Source organism: Falco cherrug, chromosome 12 (genome assembly GCF_023634085.1).
Source record: "Falco cherrug isolate bFalChe1 chromosome 12, bFalChe1.pri, whole genome shotgun sequence".
NCBI classification, from domain to species: domain Eukaryota; kingdom Metazoa; phylum Chordata; class Aves; order Falconiformes; family Falconidae; genus Falco; species Falco cherrug.
Window position 1 is genome coordinate 29,010,952 of NC_073708.1, and position 20,237 is coordinate 29,031,188.

The following is a 20,237-nucleotide window of genomic DNA, read 5'->3' on the forward strand; positions in this document are numbered from 1 at the left end:
GATTATCCAATTAATGAGATAAATAATTACAGATGCACTTCATGGAAGAGCATGTTATTCTAAGAAAATTGCTGTAATCACTGGAGGTGCCCTGCAAAGTATTATCCATTCCTAGCTGTTTGAATCTTAAAACTTTGATTCAGATCTTAATAAAATATCCTAACCAGAAGTGTTAGCTATGCCCCTAATAACTAACCTTGAAAATAAATTACTAGTTTATCAATATAAGGCACTGTCTATCTTTGTGTAGACAAGTCAACTCTATATACCCTGGACATAAATCCAGTGCTCATCAGATAAAGGAAAACAATACCTGCTGGAAAAATACCTGTGACATGAGTGAATGCAGAAGAGGCTGAGGATCATCAATAGACATGGACAGCCACAAGCTGTCTCTAAAGCCCTTCTACATTGCTTGGGCTGATACTTCAAATGATAGGTAAGTTTCAGAGATTTATTGGTGAAACAGTTGATGTTTGAAAAATAGTTAAATGAACTACATATCACTTCATTAAAATAATTTTAAAATTACATAGCCGCACAATCATAGATGTTTCCACATGTCTATTTTGATACAAATGGTCAAGGGCAAAATTACTATGATGCTCTCAGAAAGAGTCCACCTATGTCTGCAGAATGGCATGATCTCTTACCAAAAAAAACGCCTTTTATCTTAATCTGAAAATTAGCATCAGCAAAGTAACAGAGGCTCATAACAGCAGTGTTCCCTTCTTTTTTTTGCTTTTGTTTTCATACTGTACTTAGTTTTGAGACAAAACCAAGGAAAATAAATGTTTTTGTTTGTTAAAAGGGGAGAATTAAGTGCTAATGTCCATAGCATGATTTGCTCATCTACCACTTTGATGCCTGTAAAACACTCCCAATTCCATCCTCTTCTGGAAAAGACAAGAAAAAGAAAAATCACTAATGTCCTAGTTGATGTGGATCCCAGAAAGATCTAAGCACACCATAAAATAAACAGTTAAAATAAGTGTGAAATGCTAACAAGTCATATACTAACAACATTAATAATTTTCCTGTTCCTGCTGAGCTACATACTTGAAAGTAAGTATGGGAAATCTCTTTTATTAAGAGCAGCTAAATAAAAAGTCTAATTCAAACTCCAGTATTTCCATCACAAAGTCAGTCATTTCTATTGCATTTCAACTTTAAAGTCATATTAGGTAACAATAAACAGCAATATTTGAATTATTTCTGTCAAATTGGCCTAGAAAAATGGGACTTCTTTGACATCCTCCTATCTGTTTATCCAAGAAAATGGATATAAATATTTTTATACTGTAGGCGAGTAAAAAAGCTAAATGCACTGTCCAGAGATATTTCCTTAGAAGTCCAATGATAACAGAACACTACTGACAGAATACAGATGTAAGAAGAAGTTTCTTATTACTACATGGTAATTTTTTTTTCTCTTTCCCCCACCCCCATCAACCCTGACATCCTTGGACTATCCCAACTTCTTCAACCTCAAAGCCATGGTTTTTTTGACCTCTGATCCTCTGGCTACCATTGTTGAGGACTAGTTGGTCCAAGTCTTTCTCAAAGTGCGATGTGCCAAATGGGTCAAATTGTTGAGGTGAAGGAAACATGGAGCACTTACGTGCTGTGCTTCAGTTCGGACAGCTCAAGTGTTTGCTATCTGCACAATAGTACAACACTGTTGACTGAAGTCCAATTTATGATCTGCTGAAGTCCCCTAGACTCCTTTCCGCAGAACTCTCTCTAGCCAGTCATTCTGTTTTCCTGATGTTGTAGCGATCATTCCTACCTGTGTTGCCCTTGTTCTTACCAAGTTGTCTTCACATTTTTTCAGTTCATCTCTCTAATTTATAAACACTGCTTTGAATACTAATCCTATCTTCCAAAATGCTTGCAGCCCTTCAATTCTGGTGTTAATCTGAAAATTTAATCATAATGTTCTCTAACACCTCATTGAAATCATTAATGAAGTTATTAACATTTTCAACTTGAATAGCCCTGTTTGACATAGGGATGTGGCTCCATGTATGGCAAATTTAAGCTTCCTAATAATACGTTTTTTCAACTACCTTTTCTGATCTCCTAAACTGAAGCATATTCCACAGGAAATAGTGCAAGATTCCTGACTCAGAGATCTATTCTCAACCCATGTGCACATCCTTTCTCTTCTGATGAAGAAGTAAAAGTGTCTCCTTTTCAGTCTCAGAATCTTAGTTCCTAGAGGGGAACAACCAATGCACTTCCATACTGAATTTGTCCTCAAATAGGCAGGGAACAGACAATGAAAGATTCAAAATATTTTTATGCCAGTTAGATAACTGATAAGAACACAAACATTTGTCTTCCCTGCCATCTGGGGAGATATATTTTGAACTGCTATGCCAGTTCCTTATGTTTTAATTGTTGTTTATAAGTTGCACATACCTTGAGACCGCAGTAAACATATTTTACTGAATAGAAAACAAAATATCCAGAAATCACCAAGTTTTATATATCACATCAGTGAAAGATGATAAAAGCAAAGGATATACTATACAGTAAAATGATGAATCATACTGCTGGTTATTTCTGCTACCTACAGGATCTGTGATAGCAAAAAAAGTGAGATGCTGAAAATATACATTATGCCCTTCATCTACATGCCTTGCTGTTCATTAATCCCTGCATTTGTATGGATCTTGTAATATGGTTATGCAAGTTCTTTCTGTGTCAGGAAAGACCTTCCCTTTTTTTTGCCCATTGTTGCCACTTCATTATTTACTAGACATAAACTAAGCCATAAATACCCCAGTATGAACATCTGCATCTCCTGAATCAAAGGTCTTAGAAATTTTATTTGCAAATGTTGCAGCCGCTCCATATCAATCCTTAAGTCCGTGTACATTCCCACTTGTCTCTTCAGAGATTTCTTCATGTGAAGGTCTCTCTAAAGTTGGCATTGACTAGCACTACCAATGGAGGGCAGATGACACGCTTCTCATAAGGGATGAATGGCTATGGTCTCAATTAATACATTTATTTTTCTCTTTCCAATATGCCGCCTCTCAAGGACTAGCCACGACAAACCCTATTTTATAAGATTTCTACATTTGTATGCCTCTGGTGCAGCAGCATTTGGAGCATGTCCACAATGTACTGCACGCAAATGGCTCTCCCATGAAATTTTCAAAGAAACCCTTATGCTAGTGGCACGAAGACGAGTTCCAGTAGTTTTGTGACAGGTGAAAACCACTTCTGCTCTGTGGTGATAAAGGGATGAGTAAATGCATGTTATGGCAGGAAGTAAGACTCTGCCTTTCAGTCTGTATTAGCAGTGAAAAGGTTTCAGTGTAACAACTGTGTTGTTTTGCATGCATCTGCATCAGTAGAAGCTGGTCCTTTATTTACAAGTATGAATTACCTGCTGTTTCAGCTCAGTACTACTAAGAATTGCTTTGGCCAACATGATGAGGGGAGAAAGTCTATGAATGGAAAACTGTCTTGACTCCAAGCAGGTGTGAAGTCTGAAAGATGCAGATGACAATTTGATCAGTCATCTTCCTTCAGGCTGGGTGCTTCAGTGTAATGGAACAGACTTGCCTCATGAAGAACCTCTAATGCTGCTGAATGGTTATTTTCAGAGACCTAAATAGCTTGAGGTTTTGAAAATAATGAACACAAACATAAGAATTATTTTTCAAGGATCATCTATTCTACTCCACATACATAGGCTACAAGAGAGATTTAGTAATCTTATGCCCAAACACACAGAGAAAAAAGTAAATCAGTCAGTGACACCAAATATGCTATAGCGAAGATTCACTTTGACTTCCAAAATGTGTCTGATGTTTTGGGATGCTTCTCTTTTTGAACATGAAAGACAAGACAGGGACTTTGCTTTCAGGAAGTGCTGAGCATGCACGGTCTGTAAATCATATACTCTTTAAGTTACTGGATGTCAGGCAAAAGACAGCTATATTTAAAAAATTGAGATCAAAGTTTTACTGACCTGCTTTAAAATATCACTTTGTGATAAATTAATGCTGCAGTAGAAAAGCAAAAATTATAACTAAACTTCCCTAGAACTTGCAAAATAGGAGAATTTATAGATTAAAATACAAATCCAGGAGCAAGTATAGCTAATTATTATTATTCTCAAAGCCTCCCTCAGTCTTGACTTGGCAGTTCACCTGGGTGCTTTTTTGCAAAAGACTCAGTCTCTGCACCAAAGGAATGACATTTTAAGGCCAAAAAAAGCTCAACCCATGCAAAAATAGGTATTTTGTAGGTAGACATTTTGAGAGATATGAATTAGATGAAGGAATATATTTGATGAATAACACAATTAAAAAAAAAACACAAACAAAACATGAAACAGAAATTGTTGGATAACTTTGGGCATAAACTGTGTGTAAATTTTTCTGTCTCTCTGAAAGGGAAGATAACATTCCCCTGCTTGTAAAGCAGGGTAAAAACTCTGGAGAAAGGAGTTATAGTTCTGAAAAATAAAATTGAAGATATCCAGGCATCTCTGAGAATGTATTCTGAAGAAAGGACTAACATTTATTTCTTTTCTTCTTCCCCATTTCTGCTCTTGCTCTCTTTCTTACACATACACACACGTGTTTGTATGACCACAACATTGGAGAAAAAACGAGCACCAACCAGGCAAGACCTTAGCAACTGTACTCTTAAAGCAATGAACAAAGACAGAACCACCAGATCTACTTCTCAAATATGGAATTAAATTTACATGTATGACTAAAGACAGAATTTACAGTGGGAGCAGGTCTAATGAAAATAAATAAGAGTTTTGGAACTGCTGCCCAACAGGAAAACAGGAGTGACCCAGAATGGACACAGAAATGTTTCTTTTGTTGTCTTTCACAGGCTGGGCATGATCTATCCCTATGCTTTTGAGTGATTCCACTCTGCCAGAGGCATCTTTCCAGTTTTGCTTTGAGTGATGGAGTATTTTGTAGCAGTAGACTTTAGTGACATGGAAAAACCCAATTTGTAAGCATTTCTTATAACGATGTGTTTAAGGGACCTCCTCAGGGCAGCTTTCATGTTTGTACATTGCAATAATCATTGCTTTATTCTATTGAACTGTTTCTACTTTACAATTTTATGCATCACAAAGTTTGTTCTTGTTTTAACATTCTCTAAAATCGGTGTGACATACAGGATTAGTAACTAACTTTATAATATATGTGAATTAAAGAAAAAACAAAATATGAGTCTGTACATTTACCATTGTCAATTTTGATTTAGAGTGACAGGGATACAAACAAATACAAAAATCCACTGAGCAGTTTCATCAAGTTACCCATCAGTGGCAAAATTCTAGGTCTCCATTCCCAGCTTTTCATGTTGTATTTCAAGTCAAGCTTCTCTTTATGCCCACATCAACTACAATAACAACAAGTTATTTTCTTCAATTACTGCAGAAAAGATTCAGTTAACAGGATTGTCATATGAGTAAGGAACAGTTCTGATGCCTAGATAGAAAGAAGATGATTGTGACCAGTGAGACGAGTCAGTGAATTATAAATTTGAATGAAAATAAGTGTACTAAAGAACACATATATTCCCACTGAAAGGGGCAATACTGAGCTCAAATGATACTGAAACAGTGCATAGGTCTTTGCACAGAAGTGCAGTTTACTGTAAGTGAATAGATGCCAACTCACTGGAGATGGTGAATCCATTACTTTATTGGTTTTTAGATTTCCATCTTAGCACCTTTGAAAAGATGCATGACTTCGCTTTGTACATGAATATTTCTTTTGCCTGTATCATTGTTCAGTCTGCAACTTCACTCTTGCACTGTGGTAAGCAAGAAGAGGGAAAGGGTATAAAATTAATTGATTGCTTTTGCAGCTGATCAGCAGCTTTCCCTCTTTAACTTAAGAGTTTCAGATGTTCACGCAACTCTCAAATTTTGTGGAACCCTTCTGCTCACTGAAATGGCTTGAACAACAGGATCAGGCATTAAGCCATCAACTTACATGATGCTGTTACGGTACTATACACTGAGAATACTGCCTAAGACAGATGTAGACTAAGAGAAAAATCTGAATGATAGCTTTCTTGCTGCCTGCAAAGGAAATGAAGTAAAGGATATGTATTGTAATCAGCAAGACCTGCATTTTATCAGTACAACATTAACTATATTAGATGCAATTGGAAATGCCATTCCACTGAAATGCTGGGGGTTTTTTTTCCAAGCCTTCTCTTCATATATATGCTTACTGTTTGCATAAATATTATCATCATTAAAGAAAAAAAAAAACCACACAGAAGCATGTATCAGATGACTTTCCTATGGCTAGCACAAAGTGTCTGCAGTGTTCTTAATTTTCAATAGGGCATGAGTAGGATTTGTGCTTGTAAGTACTTGTCTCTTAGGGGGATGATTTTCACCCACTCAAAATGTGTTTTCCTCTAATCACATACTCCAACTAGGAAGAGGAAATATGTCATAAAATACCGGGAAATTAAATATCACAAAGACCAGACACTCCAGATCAGAACTCAGCCTCATTGATTTGTAGAAGTCTTATACACAAAAAAAAACAACCTGCTACTTGTTAAATCCTCAGAGCCTCAGGTAAAGTTTTATTTGAAGTCTAGTTCATGCCAGAAATAAAAGTCTGTCATAAAACAGAATTAATAAATTTGAAAATTCATTTACGTGTCATTTAAGAAGGACTTCTGTTTGGAAATTACACTGTACATAACAATCCTGATTGAAAGGCAAAGCCATGCATTAGTATACAGCAGGGCATGAGGTTAAGCAGGTGTATCAAGTTAAGAAAAACTTGCTTTTTGTTTTTTGCAGTGCTCTCAAACCACTTATCATATTGCACAACTTTTGCAGTCACATAATTTCATCGATTTCAGTGGAGTTGCTCCACTTATACCAATGAATAAGGAGGAAACTCAGGTGCCGTATTTGTACTTGCAGTGAGGGCAGAATGTTTGTCAGGATCATAGTTTGTAACTTGCTGTGGTGGGGATAAAATGGGAGATGATGTCAGGCCAAAAACACAGTCTCCAATATAACTGGTGTGGACAGCTATGCAGAAATCTGATGAAGGTGATTTGGGAGGACAGTCGAAGATACATAAGATAGCACTAATTTCACTCATCTCCATATGGTTCAAAAATAATTGTCATGTCAAAACTGTTGACAGAGAGTTGTCAAGTCATTGATTGACTACCTTTATTGATTAAACCTATACAACTAGATTTCTGAGGCAACCAAAAACGAGGAGCCTCCTTTTGCTGCAATTTCACAGTTAAATGCTAAAACAGGGGCACGTTGGAGGTATCAGAAAACAAAACACACATTGCCTAGTGTGCAATACACGCATGTGGCAGCACATATGGCATGATGTGTGAGCACCAAACAATATGCTCAGGACCCAACGAGTTTGCAGAAAGTCAGAGAAAACACAAGTGGGTGACAACAGTAATATGCAATATAAGAGGAAAGTGTGGACCCAGCAGAGCATGAAAATGCATTCACTCCTCCTTCTTCCAGGATGGAATATGGAATATGGCTAAAAGCAGAGGATTGTCCTCCATAGATCCATGGACTGTATCTGAGGGAAAACAGGATAACTACAGTTGTTGGATTTATTAGTGTTTGTGTTCCCGTCCTGACATTCTGGAGAAGTCCAGCTTGTACACAATCCAAAACATACAGCAGCAGGACAGAATGCTGTACAGCATGCCTAATATACTGCAAGTAATGCTACACTGTAATGTTTCACCACAAAGATAGTGGCTCTATTACACAGATGCATCTTGTACCAATGCTATTTTGGAGACTGAGATAATAGTCTACCAGTAATGTGCTGCCTTCTGAACTGTTATTCCCAAATGATTTTTGATTTTTTTATATCCTTTCCCATTATTTCCTTTACTATTCATTGCATTCATTTTTTTCCAAAATTAAAGCATACCTATTTGATGTCTTAAGCATAGACTGGCTGAAGACAAACAGATAACTAATTAAATATTTACATCATGGTGATTTGAACATGTGCAGTACTAACATACCATGTGTTTCTTGTACAAGGAAAATGCACAGAAGCTACAGAACATGACTGAACACACAGCAAGTCCTATCACATAGCAGATTTGCTCCTCAAGTGCAATTTGGCGTGAAGGCAGTAACAGCTCCTAAACAAGGAGAAGCACTGGGATCTTGCTAGGTAATTCTTGGTATTTTGATGATAGAAAACCTTTGCCTCAAAACCATAAATAAATGTACTGTTTACAAACTTGAAAGATTGCACTGTTGATGCAAGGTGTTTCTCGCAGGTTGAATTAAAAGCCTCTGTTAGAGAGACAGGTAATTAAATAGGGTTTGCTAGACAAGGACTGGTAAAGCAAGAAAAAATTACCGCTGTCTTTCCTATGTGAGGTTCTGTATTGACTGTATGAACTGCTGCTCACACGATTACAGCTGACAACACAAAAGGAAGGTGGATTTCAGCTCCTGTGCAAAGGGAGTTGAAGAAAATTTGAAGTTGGCTTTTCTACATCTCTAATGATAAGAATTCTTTCTTCTTCTTTAATGTTAGGGGAAGAAGATGACCAATGATTTAATGGTTTTCAGAGAGCTGCCATAGTAAGCATGATGTAAAGGCAAACTCCTCACAAGTGGTAGCTGGAACCAGATACAGTACATTCTATCTCTGTTTAGAGGGGTTTTTTGTTTGTTTAGGATAATCAATTTATTTGAGAACTTATTCCCTGAGCAGATAATAGAAAGGTATTGCACAGGTAAGCATTTTTGTGTACTATCTTTCATATCTCAACAGCATCTAAAGATTTAAAAGCTTCACATGCATGATAAAAGTCTTGCTTATGCCTAGGCAATTATTTTTCAAATTTAAACGTGTGTACTATTTTAAGGATTATTTTTTTTACATCCCCTAAAGGTCTTTAGCTAGCCTGAAGAAAGAACTAACATCAGATTTCCCTTTTTAAAATGGAAGATGTCTATAATTTTAAAATGCAGTATTTACTTGGTTCCCATTTAACTGAAATTTTATACATTTAGAAGCCTCCTAATTTATATTCAGGATCACCATTTCAATACCAGTGATCAAAATTTCATACATATTTGTGCACAGCAGCTGCTGTATGCATACTGATGAACACCTTTCAAGTAATTCCTGTTGCACTAACATTTGCAAATGATGTGCTGACATGATGGTCTTTCAGATAAAAAGACTGCGTGCAGACAAACTCTCCCCAGACTACTCCAGTGGACTGTCAGTCCAAACTTACAATAAAGTAGTGAAAAGAGGCTGCAAAATGCAGGAGGAAAGACACGAGTCCCTGGAAATTCCTGTGCACCTAAGTCTGCCTCAGTAAAAGCAGCCTCTTTTTCCTGGAAACTGAAGTCCTAGCAGTTTTTGCAGCAGCTTGTGACACACATGATTGAGGAGTCTGTATTTTGTTAAAAATGCTTCTTGTGAGAAGAGAAAAATCAAGGCTTCTCTCCAAAGGAAAGTAAATTCATGTTACCACTTGCCTCTCGATCATAGGCATTTAAGAAAAGTACTGAATATCACCCCTGCCTTGGGATGAAACGAGGTCAGACCATTCCCACATACACTCCCCAAAGGTAGTGGCTACAGTTTTCATTATCAGTGACACGTCAAGCCCCTGCTGAGATCAGGGCCTACCATGGGAAGCGAAGTATGTAGACACTGTGACTGCTCCAACCTCAGAGAATTCAGTCTTCTCAGATGAGGCAGATAGGAGTAAATGTGAGCACATCCAGGAGGAATTGCGACAGCTAGTCAAAGACAGGTTTCTCAGAGCAACCTGTCATGGCTTTTTGAAGGTCACACCAGAAATGAGCAGAGAGAGGCACTGAATTAAAAGGTGTATGTATGTATGTAAGCCACTTGTGCCTTTGCCACATGACTTATGAACTGTCTATTAACTTTCTTCCCCAGATAGCACACTACTGAAGGATCTTTTTCCTTCACAGAATACTGCTTGTTAAATCTCACATCAAAATGTTTAATGCTACTCCTAAAACAGAGAATAATTACAACAGATTTTTGACTGTTTCAGGCTCTGCTGTGCAGAACATGGCCAAATTTACTCTCTAATAATGTAATTTCAGATGCACTGTAGCATATACAGTTTTGCATTGTACATCTGTGGTTCTGCTCCTCATGGACTGATTTATCAGCTTATCATTGTATCACAACTGGAATGACTTTTCAGTTCTTCTCTCTCTCTTTCTCTGTTGTCTATAACTACCACAGAAAGAACTTAATATAGGACATTCAGCTGTTTTGGTGGCCAAAAGCATAGTCAAGACTGGTGACTAGCTTTTCTAGTTATTCTTCCCTTTAATTTCTAGAAAACATTCTTTCCTCAGCCATACTAATTTCTAATACAGAGCCAGGCTGCCTGCCTGTCATTTTTGTTTTAAGGAAAGGCTGGTGAAAAGGGGCTAGTACTAGCAACTGCAATCTAGCAAGTTTATTCTTACAGTAAGAGTGCCTATTTCCCCAGGGGTGACTGGCTAGAACCATGCTGGGAACTTCTGCAGCAAATGCCTCCCTGTCACTCAATGTCTCTTCTCATAGCCAGTGCCATGGATGCCCTGAGATGGCTCGGCCCCAAGATTGCTGTTGTGTTGGAGCAGAGGAACATTAAATGTGCAAGTCAAGCTCTAGGTGTTTTGCAGTCCCATCTGTCTGACTATAACCACAGTGACAGTACCCTGTAGGAGCTGCTATACAACACTGCAATTTTTTGTTTTGGTTTGGTTGCTTTATTTTGCAGAAGATTTCCCTAGTGCAGTTCTTTACTTGCTGCGATAAACTACTATTTATGAGTTTCATGAGGCATATAAAAATTAAGTCATAACATTGCCTGTGAACTATATGCCCCCTTTAATAAAAGTATTTCTCCATTTGAAAATAATCAGGCATCATCTTTGTCTTTAATAGTTCCTTCTACAGAAGCTGTCCTGGGCAAGGGCAGGAAAGCATGTGCTGGTTTTGCTAAAAATCTTCAATCAATCAGAAAGCCCCTTCACATAAGTTGACAAGTCCTATCTTGGCAGTTTCTGCATCTCTCAATTTATTCTCTGTGGCTCTTTCACAGGAAGATAGATTAATCTGGTACGTGGGATAAGGTAGAGGATATGAGGATCCATAGTGCCCATCAAAAAATCCTTATTTTATCAATTTATTAGTATTCTTCCAGATTCTATTTCAGTTTTGCATATCTGCCATATAACAAATCCTAACTGGGTAGTTAAGTTAGATCTTCATGCAAATTTTGCCTGTTTGTTTCAATAATTCACTCTGTCCTTCTGTTCCCTGACACAGCTAGGCTGACACCACACAAAATCTCTTTACAAATCACCTTGAGTAGACTGATGAGCTCTCCACAGTGGTGCAGAGCAGTCCTCTGTGAGTGGAACAACATTATGATGTCCTCCATTTCTGGTTCTTAGTACCAGTAGTGTTTATACACTGGGGAACTGGTAAAAAGAAGTTCTATTGATCCTAATCTCAGATACGGAGTTGGTTAAAAGACCACTGAATACAAGGGAAAACATCTGTAGAACTTAATAAGCTCTTGCTTGCAGCCTTAGCAAGGGTCATGCTTTTATTTCCTTATATTACCCACTGTCACTCCACTTAGCTTTAATTTCACTTACTCTGCCTTTTCCTTGCATTTTGTACAGTCCCTTGTCTTTTTCACATTGCACAGCTGTTCTGAATTCTGCAGAAGCCTTAAATCATGTCTCAGAGGAAATAAAAAATATTCCTGTTACATTCAGCAGGGGAACCCTGCCAGGTGGGGAAGGGTTAGTAAATACAAGTCAACACAAATTCAGGTTTTGCCTCATAGCTACTGTACCTGCAGTGGTAGGTATGACCATACACCTGCCCGTCTGCTTCAGCCTTTCTGACAGGCTGGGATGGAAGAAGTCAGCCTGCAAAATACCTGGTCATTCAATCCTGGATTTAGAGGTGTCGTTCTGAATTCAAATCTAATTATTCTGCATCTGTATGTTAGCCAGGCAAAATATTTTATCGTCTTTGCTTCACCCTTCTCCTCTCATATGAAGATTCTGCCCTTGTCTTTTGGGGGTTTTTGCTTCACTGGGAGACACTGATATCTTTAGAGAGATTTTGTGATGGGATATGAATCCAGCTGTCAAGTACAAGTATCAAAGCCTGGACATGTGGTTTCATCTTCTGGCTCTATCAAATCGACACTCAATCTCTTAACATGGCACTTTAGCCAATAAGATCATCAATGGGTCATATGAATGTCAGCATCTGAGTTTGCAGAGCTATGTATTAGCACAGCTCAGCAAGTCTCTCCTTTTCAGTATTAGCTTTTGGGGGAAATGCAGCTTTGAGAGGACGTCAGTGCAAAGCTATCAATGTGCAAATCTATCAATGCAAACCCTAATGCAGTTTGGAGTGCTGTAAAATAGCAATTACTAGCATGTGCTGTGAATAAAATATTCCAGTTCCACCATCTGAAATACACATAGATGTGTGTGCATGTTTTCCCTCTCTGACTTCCCTGTTTTTTCAGCGGCAGCGCCTTAGCTTTTTAGCACTTCATAGGAAAAACTATCTAATAACAGTTTGATTGTTCACCTTGGTTCAATTGATATGTTAGTCTTGTATGCCATGGTTTTTGCTGCAAAACCTTTGCATTTTATTTGATTGATACCTTGGGGATCTGCAAAATTAAGGTCATCTACATGCTCTTCCCTGAGCACCAGAGCTCCTGTTCTCTTCTTTGCACTCTACATAAGCAATTCTACCATATGACAAATAAGCTGAAGAAGAAACCAGGCGAAACAGATTTTCCTTTGCAATACAAAGCAGCCTCAATTTGTAAAAAACTTACTACAGACAAGAACCTTCTCATGCTTCAGGAAAGATGAACTATTCTTTAATAAGGAGTTGCAGTGCTGAGCTCACAGTTGAAAACGATCAACTTTGCTACATCCTACATTATTTGCATAATAAGGAAGCAAAATCCCAGACATGTCCAGATGAGGTATCTCCTTGTGCCTTGAACATATGTATAAGGAAGACATGTAGATAAGTGTGTGGATCTGATATGAGAGGTGTGGGAATACGAGGGAGTGTATCTGCTTTGTATTTCCTAATGACCACTTTACTAATCAACTTTGATTAACTTAGATTTTACTTAGTCCAGCCTAGGAGCTGCAGTGTTTAGAACAAGGGGTCTGGCAGCATGAGCTAAACAAAACAAGGATCAAACCTTCAAAATCATTTCAGAACACAGCGATATGCATCTAGTATCATACTTCTCCTAGTAGGAAAGACCTGCCTGACTTCTATTGGGACTAAGTATCTCCTCTCTCTGGGCATCTGGAAAAAATGTACTATCTACCTAGCAGCAGCTTCCAGCACCTAAATACCACTGCAAACCTCGCCCGTTCTACAGCTGATTCATAAAACTCAAATATGGACTGAGTACACAGGGACAGAGACTAATGCTTACGTAGAGTGATTATTTCCCTCAAGACTGGGTAGATCAGGGAACTGGAATCCATCAAGATTTTCTGTCCAGCACTGTGCATTTCCCAGTTGTCTTTTTCTTTTGCTGGAAAGCACTCTTAGTTGCCTGTAGCTGAGGCTTAGCCTGCACCTCTCACACAAGCTTGTCTGTATTGCCATGCAAATTTTCCACTCAGAAAGATAAAGCTTGTGGGGATGAGGTGGCTGTTATGGCAGAACTGTGCTGCAGGGTTTCCTATGCTCTTCAAAGTGCTCTGTGGTGGGTGTTTGTTTTCACTTCTTTCAGAATCCATAATGACTCCACCTTTTCTGCTTTTCCCCAGCGTTACCTGCTGCACATGAAAGCAAAGCCAACAAGATCAGTGGAACTAATATCATACTGACTTACTGAAGATAAGTAATCAGAATTCAAGCCGTCAGGGAACAGCCTAAAAGATGCTCCAAAATATCTGACAACAAAAGGTCTTCACAGATATTTTTTTCTGTCGCATACATTCTTTTTAATCTTTACTGGACAAAGATAAACCCAGTTATCTTTGGGGGAAAACCTGGACTAATAAATGGTCTGATGTTACTTAAACCCTAATATTAAGATGCTGATACGATGATTCTTCTGTGACTGAAGTGGCTTGTCTGTTTATACGAGGAGAGAAAGACAACCTTTGTGAAAGCTTTTTACTGATCTTCCTGCAAATTTCTATTTATTAAAATAGTTCACTGTTTGAAGTCTGGTGCAGAGGTTGGATTCTATTCTGATTCTGAACCATATGCATATTTTTGCTTTAGGATTTCCTCTGTAATTTCTCTTTGCAAGGATGGATAGGATTTAATTTAAATTCAGTCATTGAAGATTTTAATGCAGAGTTCAGACCTGGTAAAAAAAAAGCTGCCTAGAGTAGATCCATGTGGCTGCGATGAGAGAAGAGAGTTACAAAGTCCTGCCTTCTATTAGTGGATGAGTTTATGCTTCCCAGCCATTTCATGTTTTACTGATAGGACTTCACCCTTTGTAGACCTAGCTAAATTAAGTGGGCCAAATCTATCTCTGGGGGAGGCTCACTAAAGACTGTGATATTAGCATACTGTGACTGACATGCTGCAAAATCAGATTAGGCACCAATTTCTTCAATGGCTAATCTTGCTATCTGTCATGCTGCTACCCAGACTTAAAATTGCCCTGCTCTCTTCTTTGTAGAACTCCATTTTAGAGAGGTCCCGCAAATCATCCCATTTGGCTTTTTACTAAAACAAGCCGAACATAAGCTGTTTTTCTCTTCAAAAACTGAATTAAGCATTTTTGTACAGTACATTCATTATCTATAGTATAGCTGTATACAAAATGCTTAATTGGTCTGTGGGATGTATGAAGCAAAATACTGCCCAGTTAAAATACAGTTTGAAAGACATTATCCTGGTTATGAATATAACTGAATTGTGATTCATTAGCAGATTTGTATCTGGAGAGGGAATCTGGAGATGTCTAGCCAAACAGACTGTCTGGCTTTATCTTTGTATATGTTATCATGATCTCTGACAGAACAAAGCTATTGACTAGGTATGTCTTAGTAATTACTCTGCAGAGCTGAGATCTTTTGCTTTTTTCTCCCTACAATTTCCACTGAAAATGGTATCATTTTACTTAATCTTTTGTTCTGCAAAGTGGGATGGAGTTTTTGATCAGCCTTTTTATGACACTTTCTTGAAAATGAGCAGCTATATTGCATTTTTTTATTGTTTCAAACTGTTTTGAATCCTTTGACAGACAAATTTATTTCTCTTTCTTTATGTCACTACTGTAGACTTCTACTGGTGACAGCTTCTCTCCTCTTTGCCACAGGAACTGGGCCTGTCCTTACCTCTCTCCAAGAAATGGAGTGGAGGGGATACACTACACAATTATGTTTTCACAGGATTCAATCAGTCAAGCTATGCTGATTTACACTAGCTGAGGTCTTGGATGACTGTCTCTGAAATAAGCTGTCTCCTGGTCAGAGAGATTTGAGGCGTATTATTTTACATGGGCGGTTTCTCCAGTAAATGAGCCTAGCCTGTCTATCTTTGAGGTTTTAGTCTGAAGTGGATCATTTCCTGAATCATTATTTTCAATACTGAATCAGTATTATCAATGCTATTTCTATTAAAAAAAAAAAATCCAGTGACTATAAGTCTTATCAGAACATTAACATCTGCCTTGAAATTCCAGCTAAAGCTTAGACCAGCAAGCAATTTATGAGAGGATGGAATTCTGTTGCTACATTTGTTTCCTTATTTCTTTGCTCTTCCCTAATTCCTTTGAAACCTTTCCAGGGAAAGACTGCAGTTTTGAAGGATGGACGATAAATGAGGAACTGATATTCCCAGGCAGAGGCTGCAGAAAGACAAAGCATTAAGAGGGAGCAACAGTTCTGTTACACTGGTTTGGGCTACAGCTCTTTTTGCTTCTCTTGCCTTTTGGCCAGAAAGCATTCAATGTCTGCGGGTCCTGCTGATAGGATGTAGAAGAAAGGATATGGTATACAGCATAGTTTTTATTTCTATCAGTAGCATGTGTCCCCTCCCCTTAACCTCTCCCTCCTGTTGCTCCTGTATTTTGGCTCAGTACTATATTTTATACTCACATTAACAAGCACACAAGAGCAAGCTCCCTGAAGCTTCAGTGTCTGTGAACAAACTGTACTTACTCAAGAAAAAATAAATAAGCTACAGCTGTTTTAATAGTTTTTGCCTGGGACCGCTTGTTTAAAATTCTGGACAGGTTTGGCCTTGGGGCAGGTGGTGCAATGAAAAAAATGAACATTCAGTATCTTTCCAGGAGAATTTCTCCTAGAGTGCTGCTTATAATGAGTGCTTGCTACTCGGCTGGTTTATGCCAGGCAGAAAGGGAAATGCCAAAAATTTGATTCATCCTACATTTCCTTTTTTCCTGTGAAACTTCTTGATAACATTCTCATTTAGCTTACTTCTCCACTTCATGCAAGCAGAGTCAACTTGAAGGAATACAAAGAAATATTTTACATAGAAAGCATTTCACTATCTACTTTTCTCCCTGCAGGTGCTGTTCAGTAGGTACATGGAGACTGAAGTAGCTCTGATCATGGAGTTCATGGTCAAATTCATCTGTGCCTGGCTTAAGAATTCAGGTTGTGTTCCATAGCACTTTCTTAGCAAAATCTTACAGCTTTTCTGCTTAAACTTCATCATATACGTGTCTGTCTTTCCTTCAATAAAATCCCAAAGGATTTTAAAAGATGGAAATTTCACCATTAATATATTTCAGATATTACTTTAACTGAAAAGCTATACTTCTTAGCTCTTATCTAACTTAAAATGTTTACCTTAATTATTAAAAATAACAATCAACACTGACAGTATTTTCAATGGACAGACAATCACTTGTGAGGCTGGATCACTGAAGGCAAGGCCAGGGGCTATTAGCTTCCACAAGCTGCTCCTCAGCCAGTGTTGTGTGACAAGGTTGCTATTGCTATTTTAACCTCTTTTTTAAAAAAAGAAATCCAATATACATGTTTTGTGTTATTCCCAACAGAACGCTCTCTCCTTCAAGGCATAACAGAAGAATGAGTTTTAATAGCAAAGCTGGACTGCAGTAGAAAACATAGCTAAAAAAATCAGCCATGGTTCTGATTAAACTTGCTGCTCTGAGTACCAAGGGTTACAGTTACATGGAACTGAATTTTCAAACAGGGGAAAGTGTTTTGCTTTTCCCAGCTAATTAATTTCCTTTTTTTAAAGGATTTCCCTTTGAGGTCTGGGTTTGGGGTTTTTTGATACTCAAGGATTTTGGTGAAAGTTAACAGCAAGTGGCATCAATGGAAATCCTGCATGCAGATCTCTTGGGTATTTACTGGGGCTCACAAGCTTACTCAAAAATATTCATAAATACTGCAAGGAGGTTGCAGCAGGGGAACACTGCAGAACCTGAGAGAAAATTTCTGCTGCAAAACTCCAGCAAACATAGCTTAGACCCAGCTCCTTATATGCACATGCTCTACTGTATCCTCCAAGGTCATTGGAAGGGGAGGGAGCTGGTCCTCTAAAGCACAGCCATTTTGCAGCAGAGACTCGTAGAAGGCTACACATCTGCATCTTCCTGCTAGCCTGCAGCAGGGCCTGCAGCATGGTGGAGCAGGGAGCTAAGTAAGGAGTTCTGTCTCAGCATTGTTCCCAAGGGAAGGAACATTATCTCAACTTTCACTGTCAGCTGTGCACTCTAGCTCTAATGAATGCCTTTTCCAAGTAACATTCACAATAAATCTGTATCTCAGCTTTATGAGATGAGCAGACTGATTATTTTCATTGTCAATCTGCTCTTTTCACAAAGCAGGGTTTCATTCTTCCAAGGGTACAGGAAGGTAAGCTGGGATGCTGTGTGAGGTGCAGCCCTGAGAAAATCACGAGCAGGAATGAAAGTGAAGATGGAAACAGGTCCCCAAGGTGTGTGATTCATCATCTCCAACAATTCATGTTACTAGGATTTGCAATGATAGGTCCCAGCATCTTTCTATCACCTACTTGAAGATTACTATCCCTCTATCTGAGATGTAAGATCAAGCAAGAAATCTTCCTTATTGCAGCCAAAGTCCAAAGTCTAGCCTATTAGCTCACATCACTATTAATTTCATTTTACATTAATATATAATATTGCTAATGCTTCTCTGTGGATTTCTCACACATCAGAAGAAGCAAATACATATTTATTTAACTAAAAGGATGCAGCCAGAGTCCAAATAAATTAGTATAGTAACCCTGGTTTCACCGGTACTTCACAAAATTATCAGACTGCCAAACACAAGACAAAACCAGCAGCATTTCCCATCCCACACTGTGAACAAGAAGACATTAATTCAGATTTAATCCAAGTTTCCTACAAGAGTCAATCCTTATCTTGTCTTTCATCTCCAAAAAATGAGCCTGTTCTCATAACCTTCTAACTCTTCCCAATTTCACTTACTTGGAAAGAAGCTGCATGGCAATCTTCTTGCTATGTTCTGATTGGTTTGTGTTTCTCTGAAAATTATTTTGCTGAAGTTAAAATTCTCATAAAACCAACTGTCGTTCCTGTCATATCCTCAGTCATTTTATTAATAACTTTAAGATCATTTAATTGTGCTCTGACTTTATTTTTTACTGCTGCCACAATAAAAATATTGTCAGAAAACTGCATCTTTTATAGACAACACAGTTTAAAGGGTTAATTCTTATTGTTGATGTTTCTGCTGTTTTACTCAAAGCATTTTTTTAATCAGGCACTCAGCCATCTCCAGTTCCCTAAGTTCTAAGTAATGTATTTAAACAGTGGGAACAATAAGCAAATATGTGAACAGCAGATGTCGAAGACAATTTTAAAAGTGCACTGAAGTAGAGGGTCAGGTTTTTGAACAATTATTACAGCACTAAATATAGACCATAATTCAGGAGACCAAGGGCCAAAATAGTAAAGTGGAGAAACCATGGAAGTCAGTACTAACTGTTCATATTATAAGGGAAAAATACAATGAATTTAAGAGTGTAAAAATTAAAGCATATTATCATAAGCAAACTTCTACAAATCACACTGCAATAGGCAGTTGAAGAAAAAGCACTGATGCCAAGAGTACATACATGTATGACTGGCTATCATTCAGTCTTCTAAACACTTGGAAAGACACCAGAGAGATCTGCAGAGAGTAAAAAATTATTTTTTCTCTCTCTCTAATAAACCTCTATGTATGTATGACAAGTTTTTTAGAATAAGATGTATAAATCCCTAGTGATTATTCAAGGATATCATTTAGTCTTGTAATTACTGTCGTCTCTTAACAGCTGTATGTTTAATTGATTGCAATGCTTCAGGGCTCGCACGATTTGTCTTGGAGCTCCATCTACTGATTCAAAGCTGGCACGGCATATCAGAAACCACCCCGCTCTGCCTTCAGGCAGATCTTAGCTGTTTCAAACAAAGGTATATCCCGCTGTAAGAAGGGCCAAATAAACAAGTCTGGTGCGTACAGCAGGGCTATAGCTATATTGAACTTCATTGCTGTAACTAATGCTGTAGTTTGACAAGTTTGACTCTATCGTGTCAGCACAAGCACTCTCTGCTCCCTAATTGCACGTGCCCAGTTCTTACACCTCCCGATGCCATACTGTTAGTCACAACTGCAAAGCTACTTTCCAGGCTTTGCATAATTCAGAAAATTTTGACTTGTTTTGGTCCCACGTTCTGGGATGAAGGCAATCTTTTCCTGAGCTAGCACACATACCCACCTCACCCCATGTTTGAGAAAAGCACTGCACACACTGAGCATGTTAGAATTGAAATAATGCATGTCACATACTGTCATGCATCTTTAGAAAATGAATACAAATAAATCCTCTTTCTGTAGAAAACCAAATATTTTTGCATAAGATTTTACTCAGTCCTACCTTCACTTAAGTAGGACTAAATGAGATGTATCAGAGTAAAATCATTGTTGTTTGGTCCATTATCATTTTCATAAAAGATATACAGCACTCTGTTTTATAAAACACGCAAGCCATCATCTTGGGTATTCAGCCTGAAAAGCATTCAAAATAGGTTTAATGCCAGCTCTCTTTAAAAATAACTGAGTTGGATTTTTGGTTTTGTTTTATTTTGGGGTTTTTTTTCAAATAACTACACCAGATTGCTGACAGAGAGACCAAGGA

At 38.0% G+C, this 20,237-nt stretch overlaps 1 protein-coding gene across 1 annotated transcript in view; it reads left to right on the plus strand.

The window, feature by feature from the left end:
- The first annotated feature begins 374 nt into the window (after window positions 1-374).
- The window catches only part of DMRTB1 (DMRT like family B with proline rich C-terminal 1), a 42,642-nt gene continuing 22,779 nt past the window's right edge, over window positions 375-20,237 (plus strand). The window contains 1 exon segment of the mRNA XM_055724963.1: window positions 375-439. Coding sequence (XP_055580938.1) covers window positions 375-439 — 65 coding nt within the window.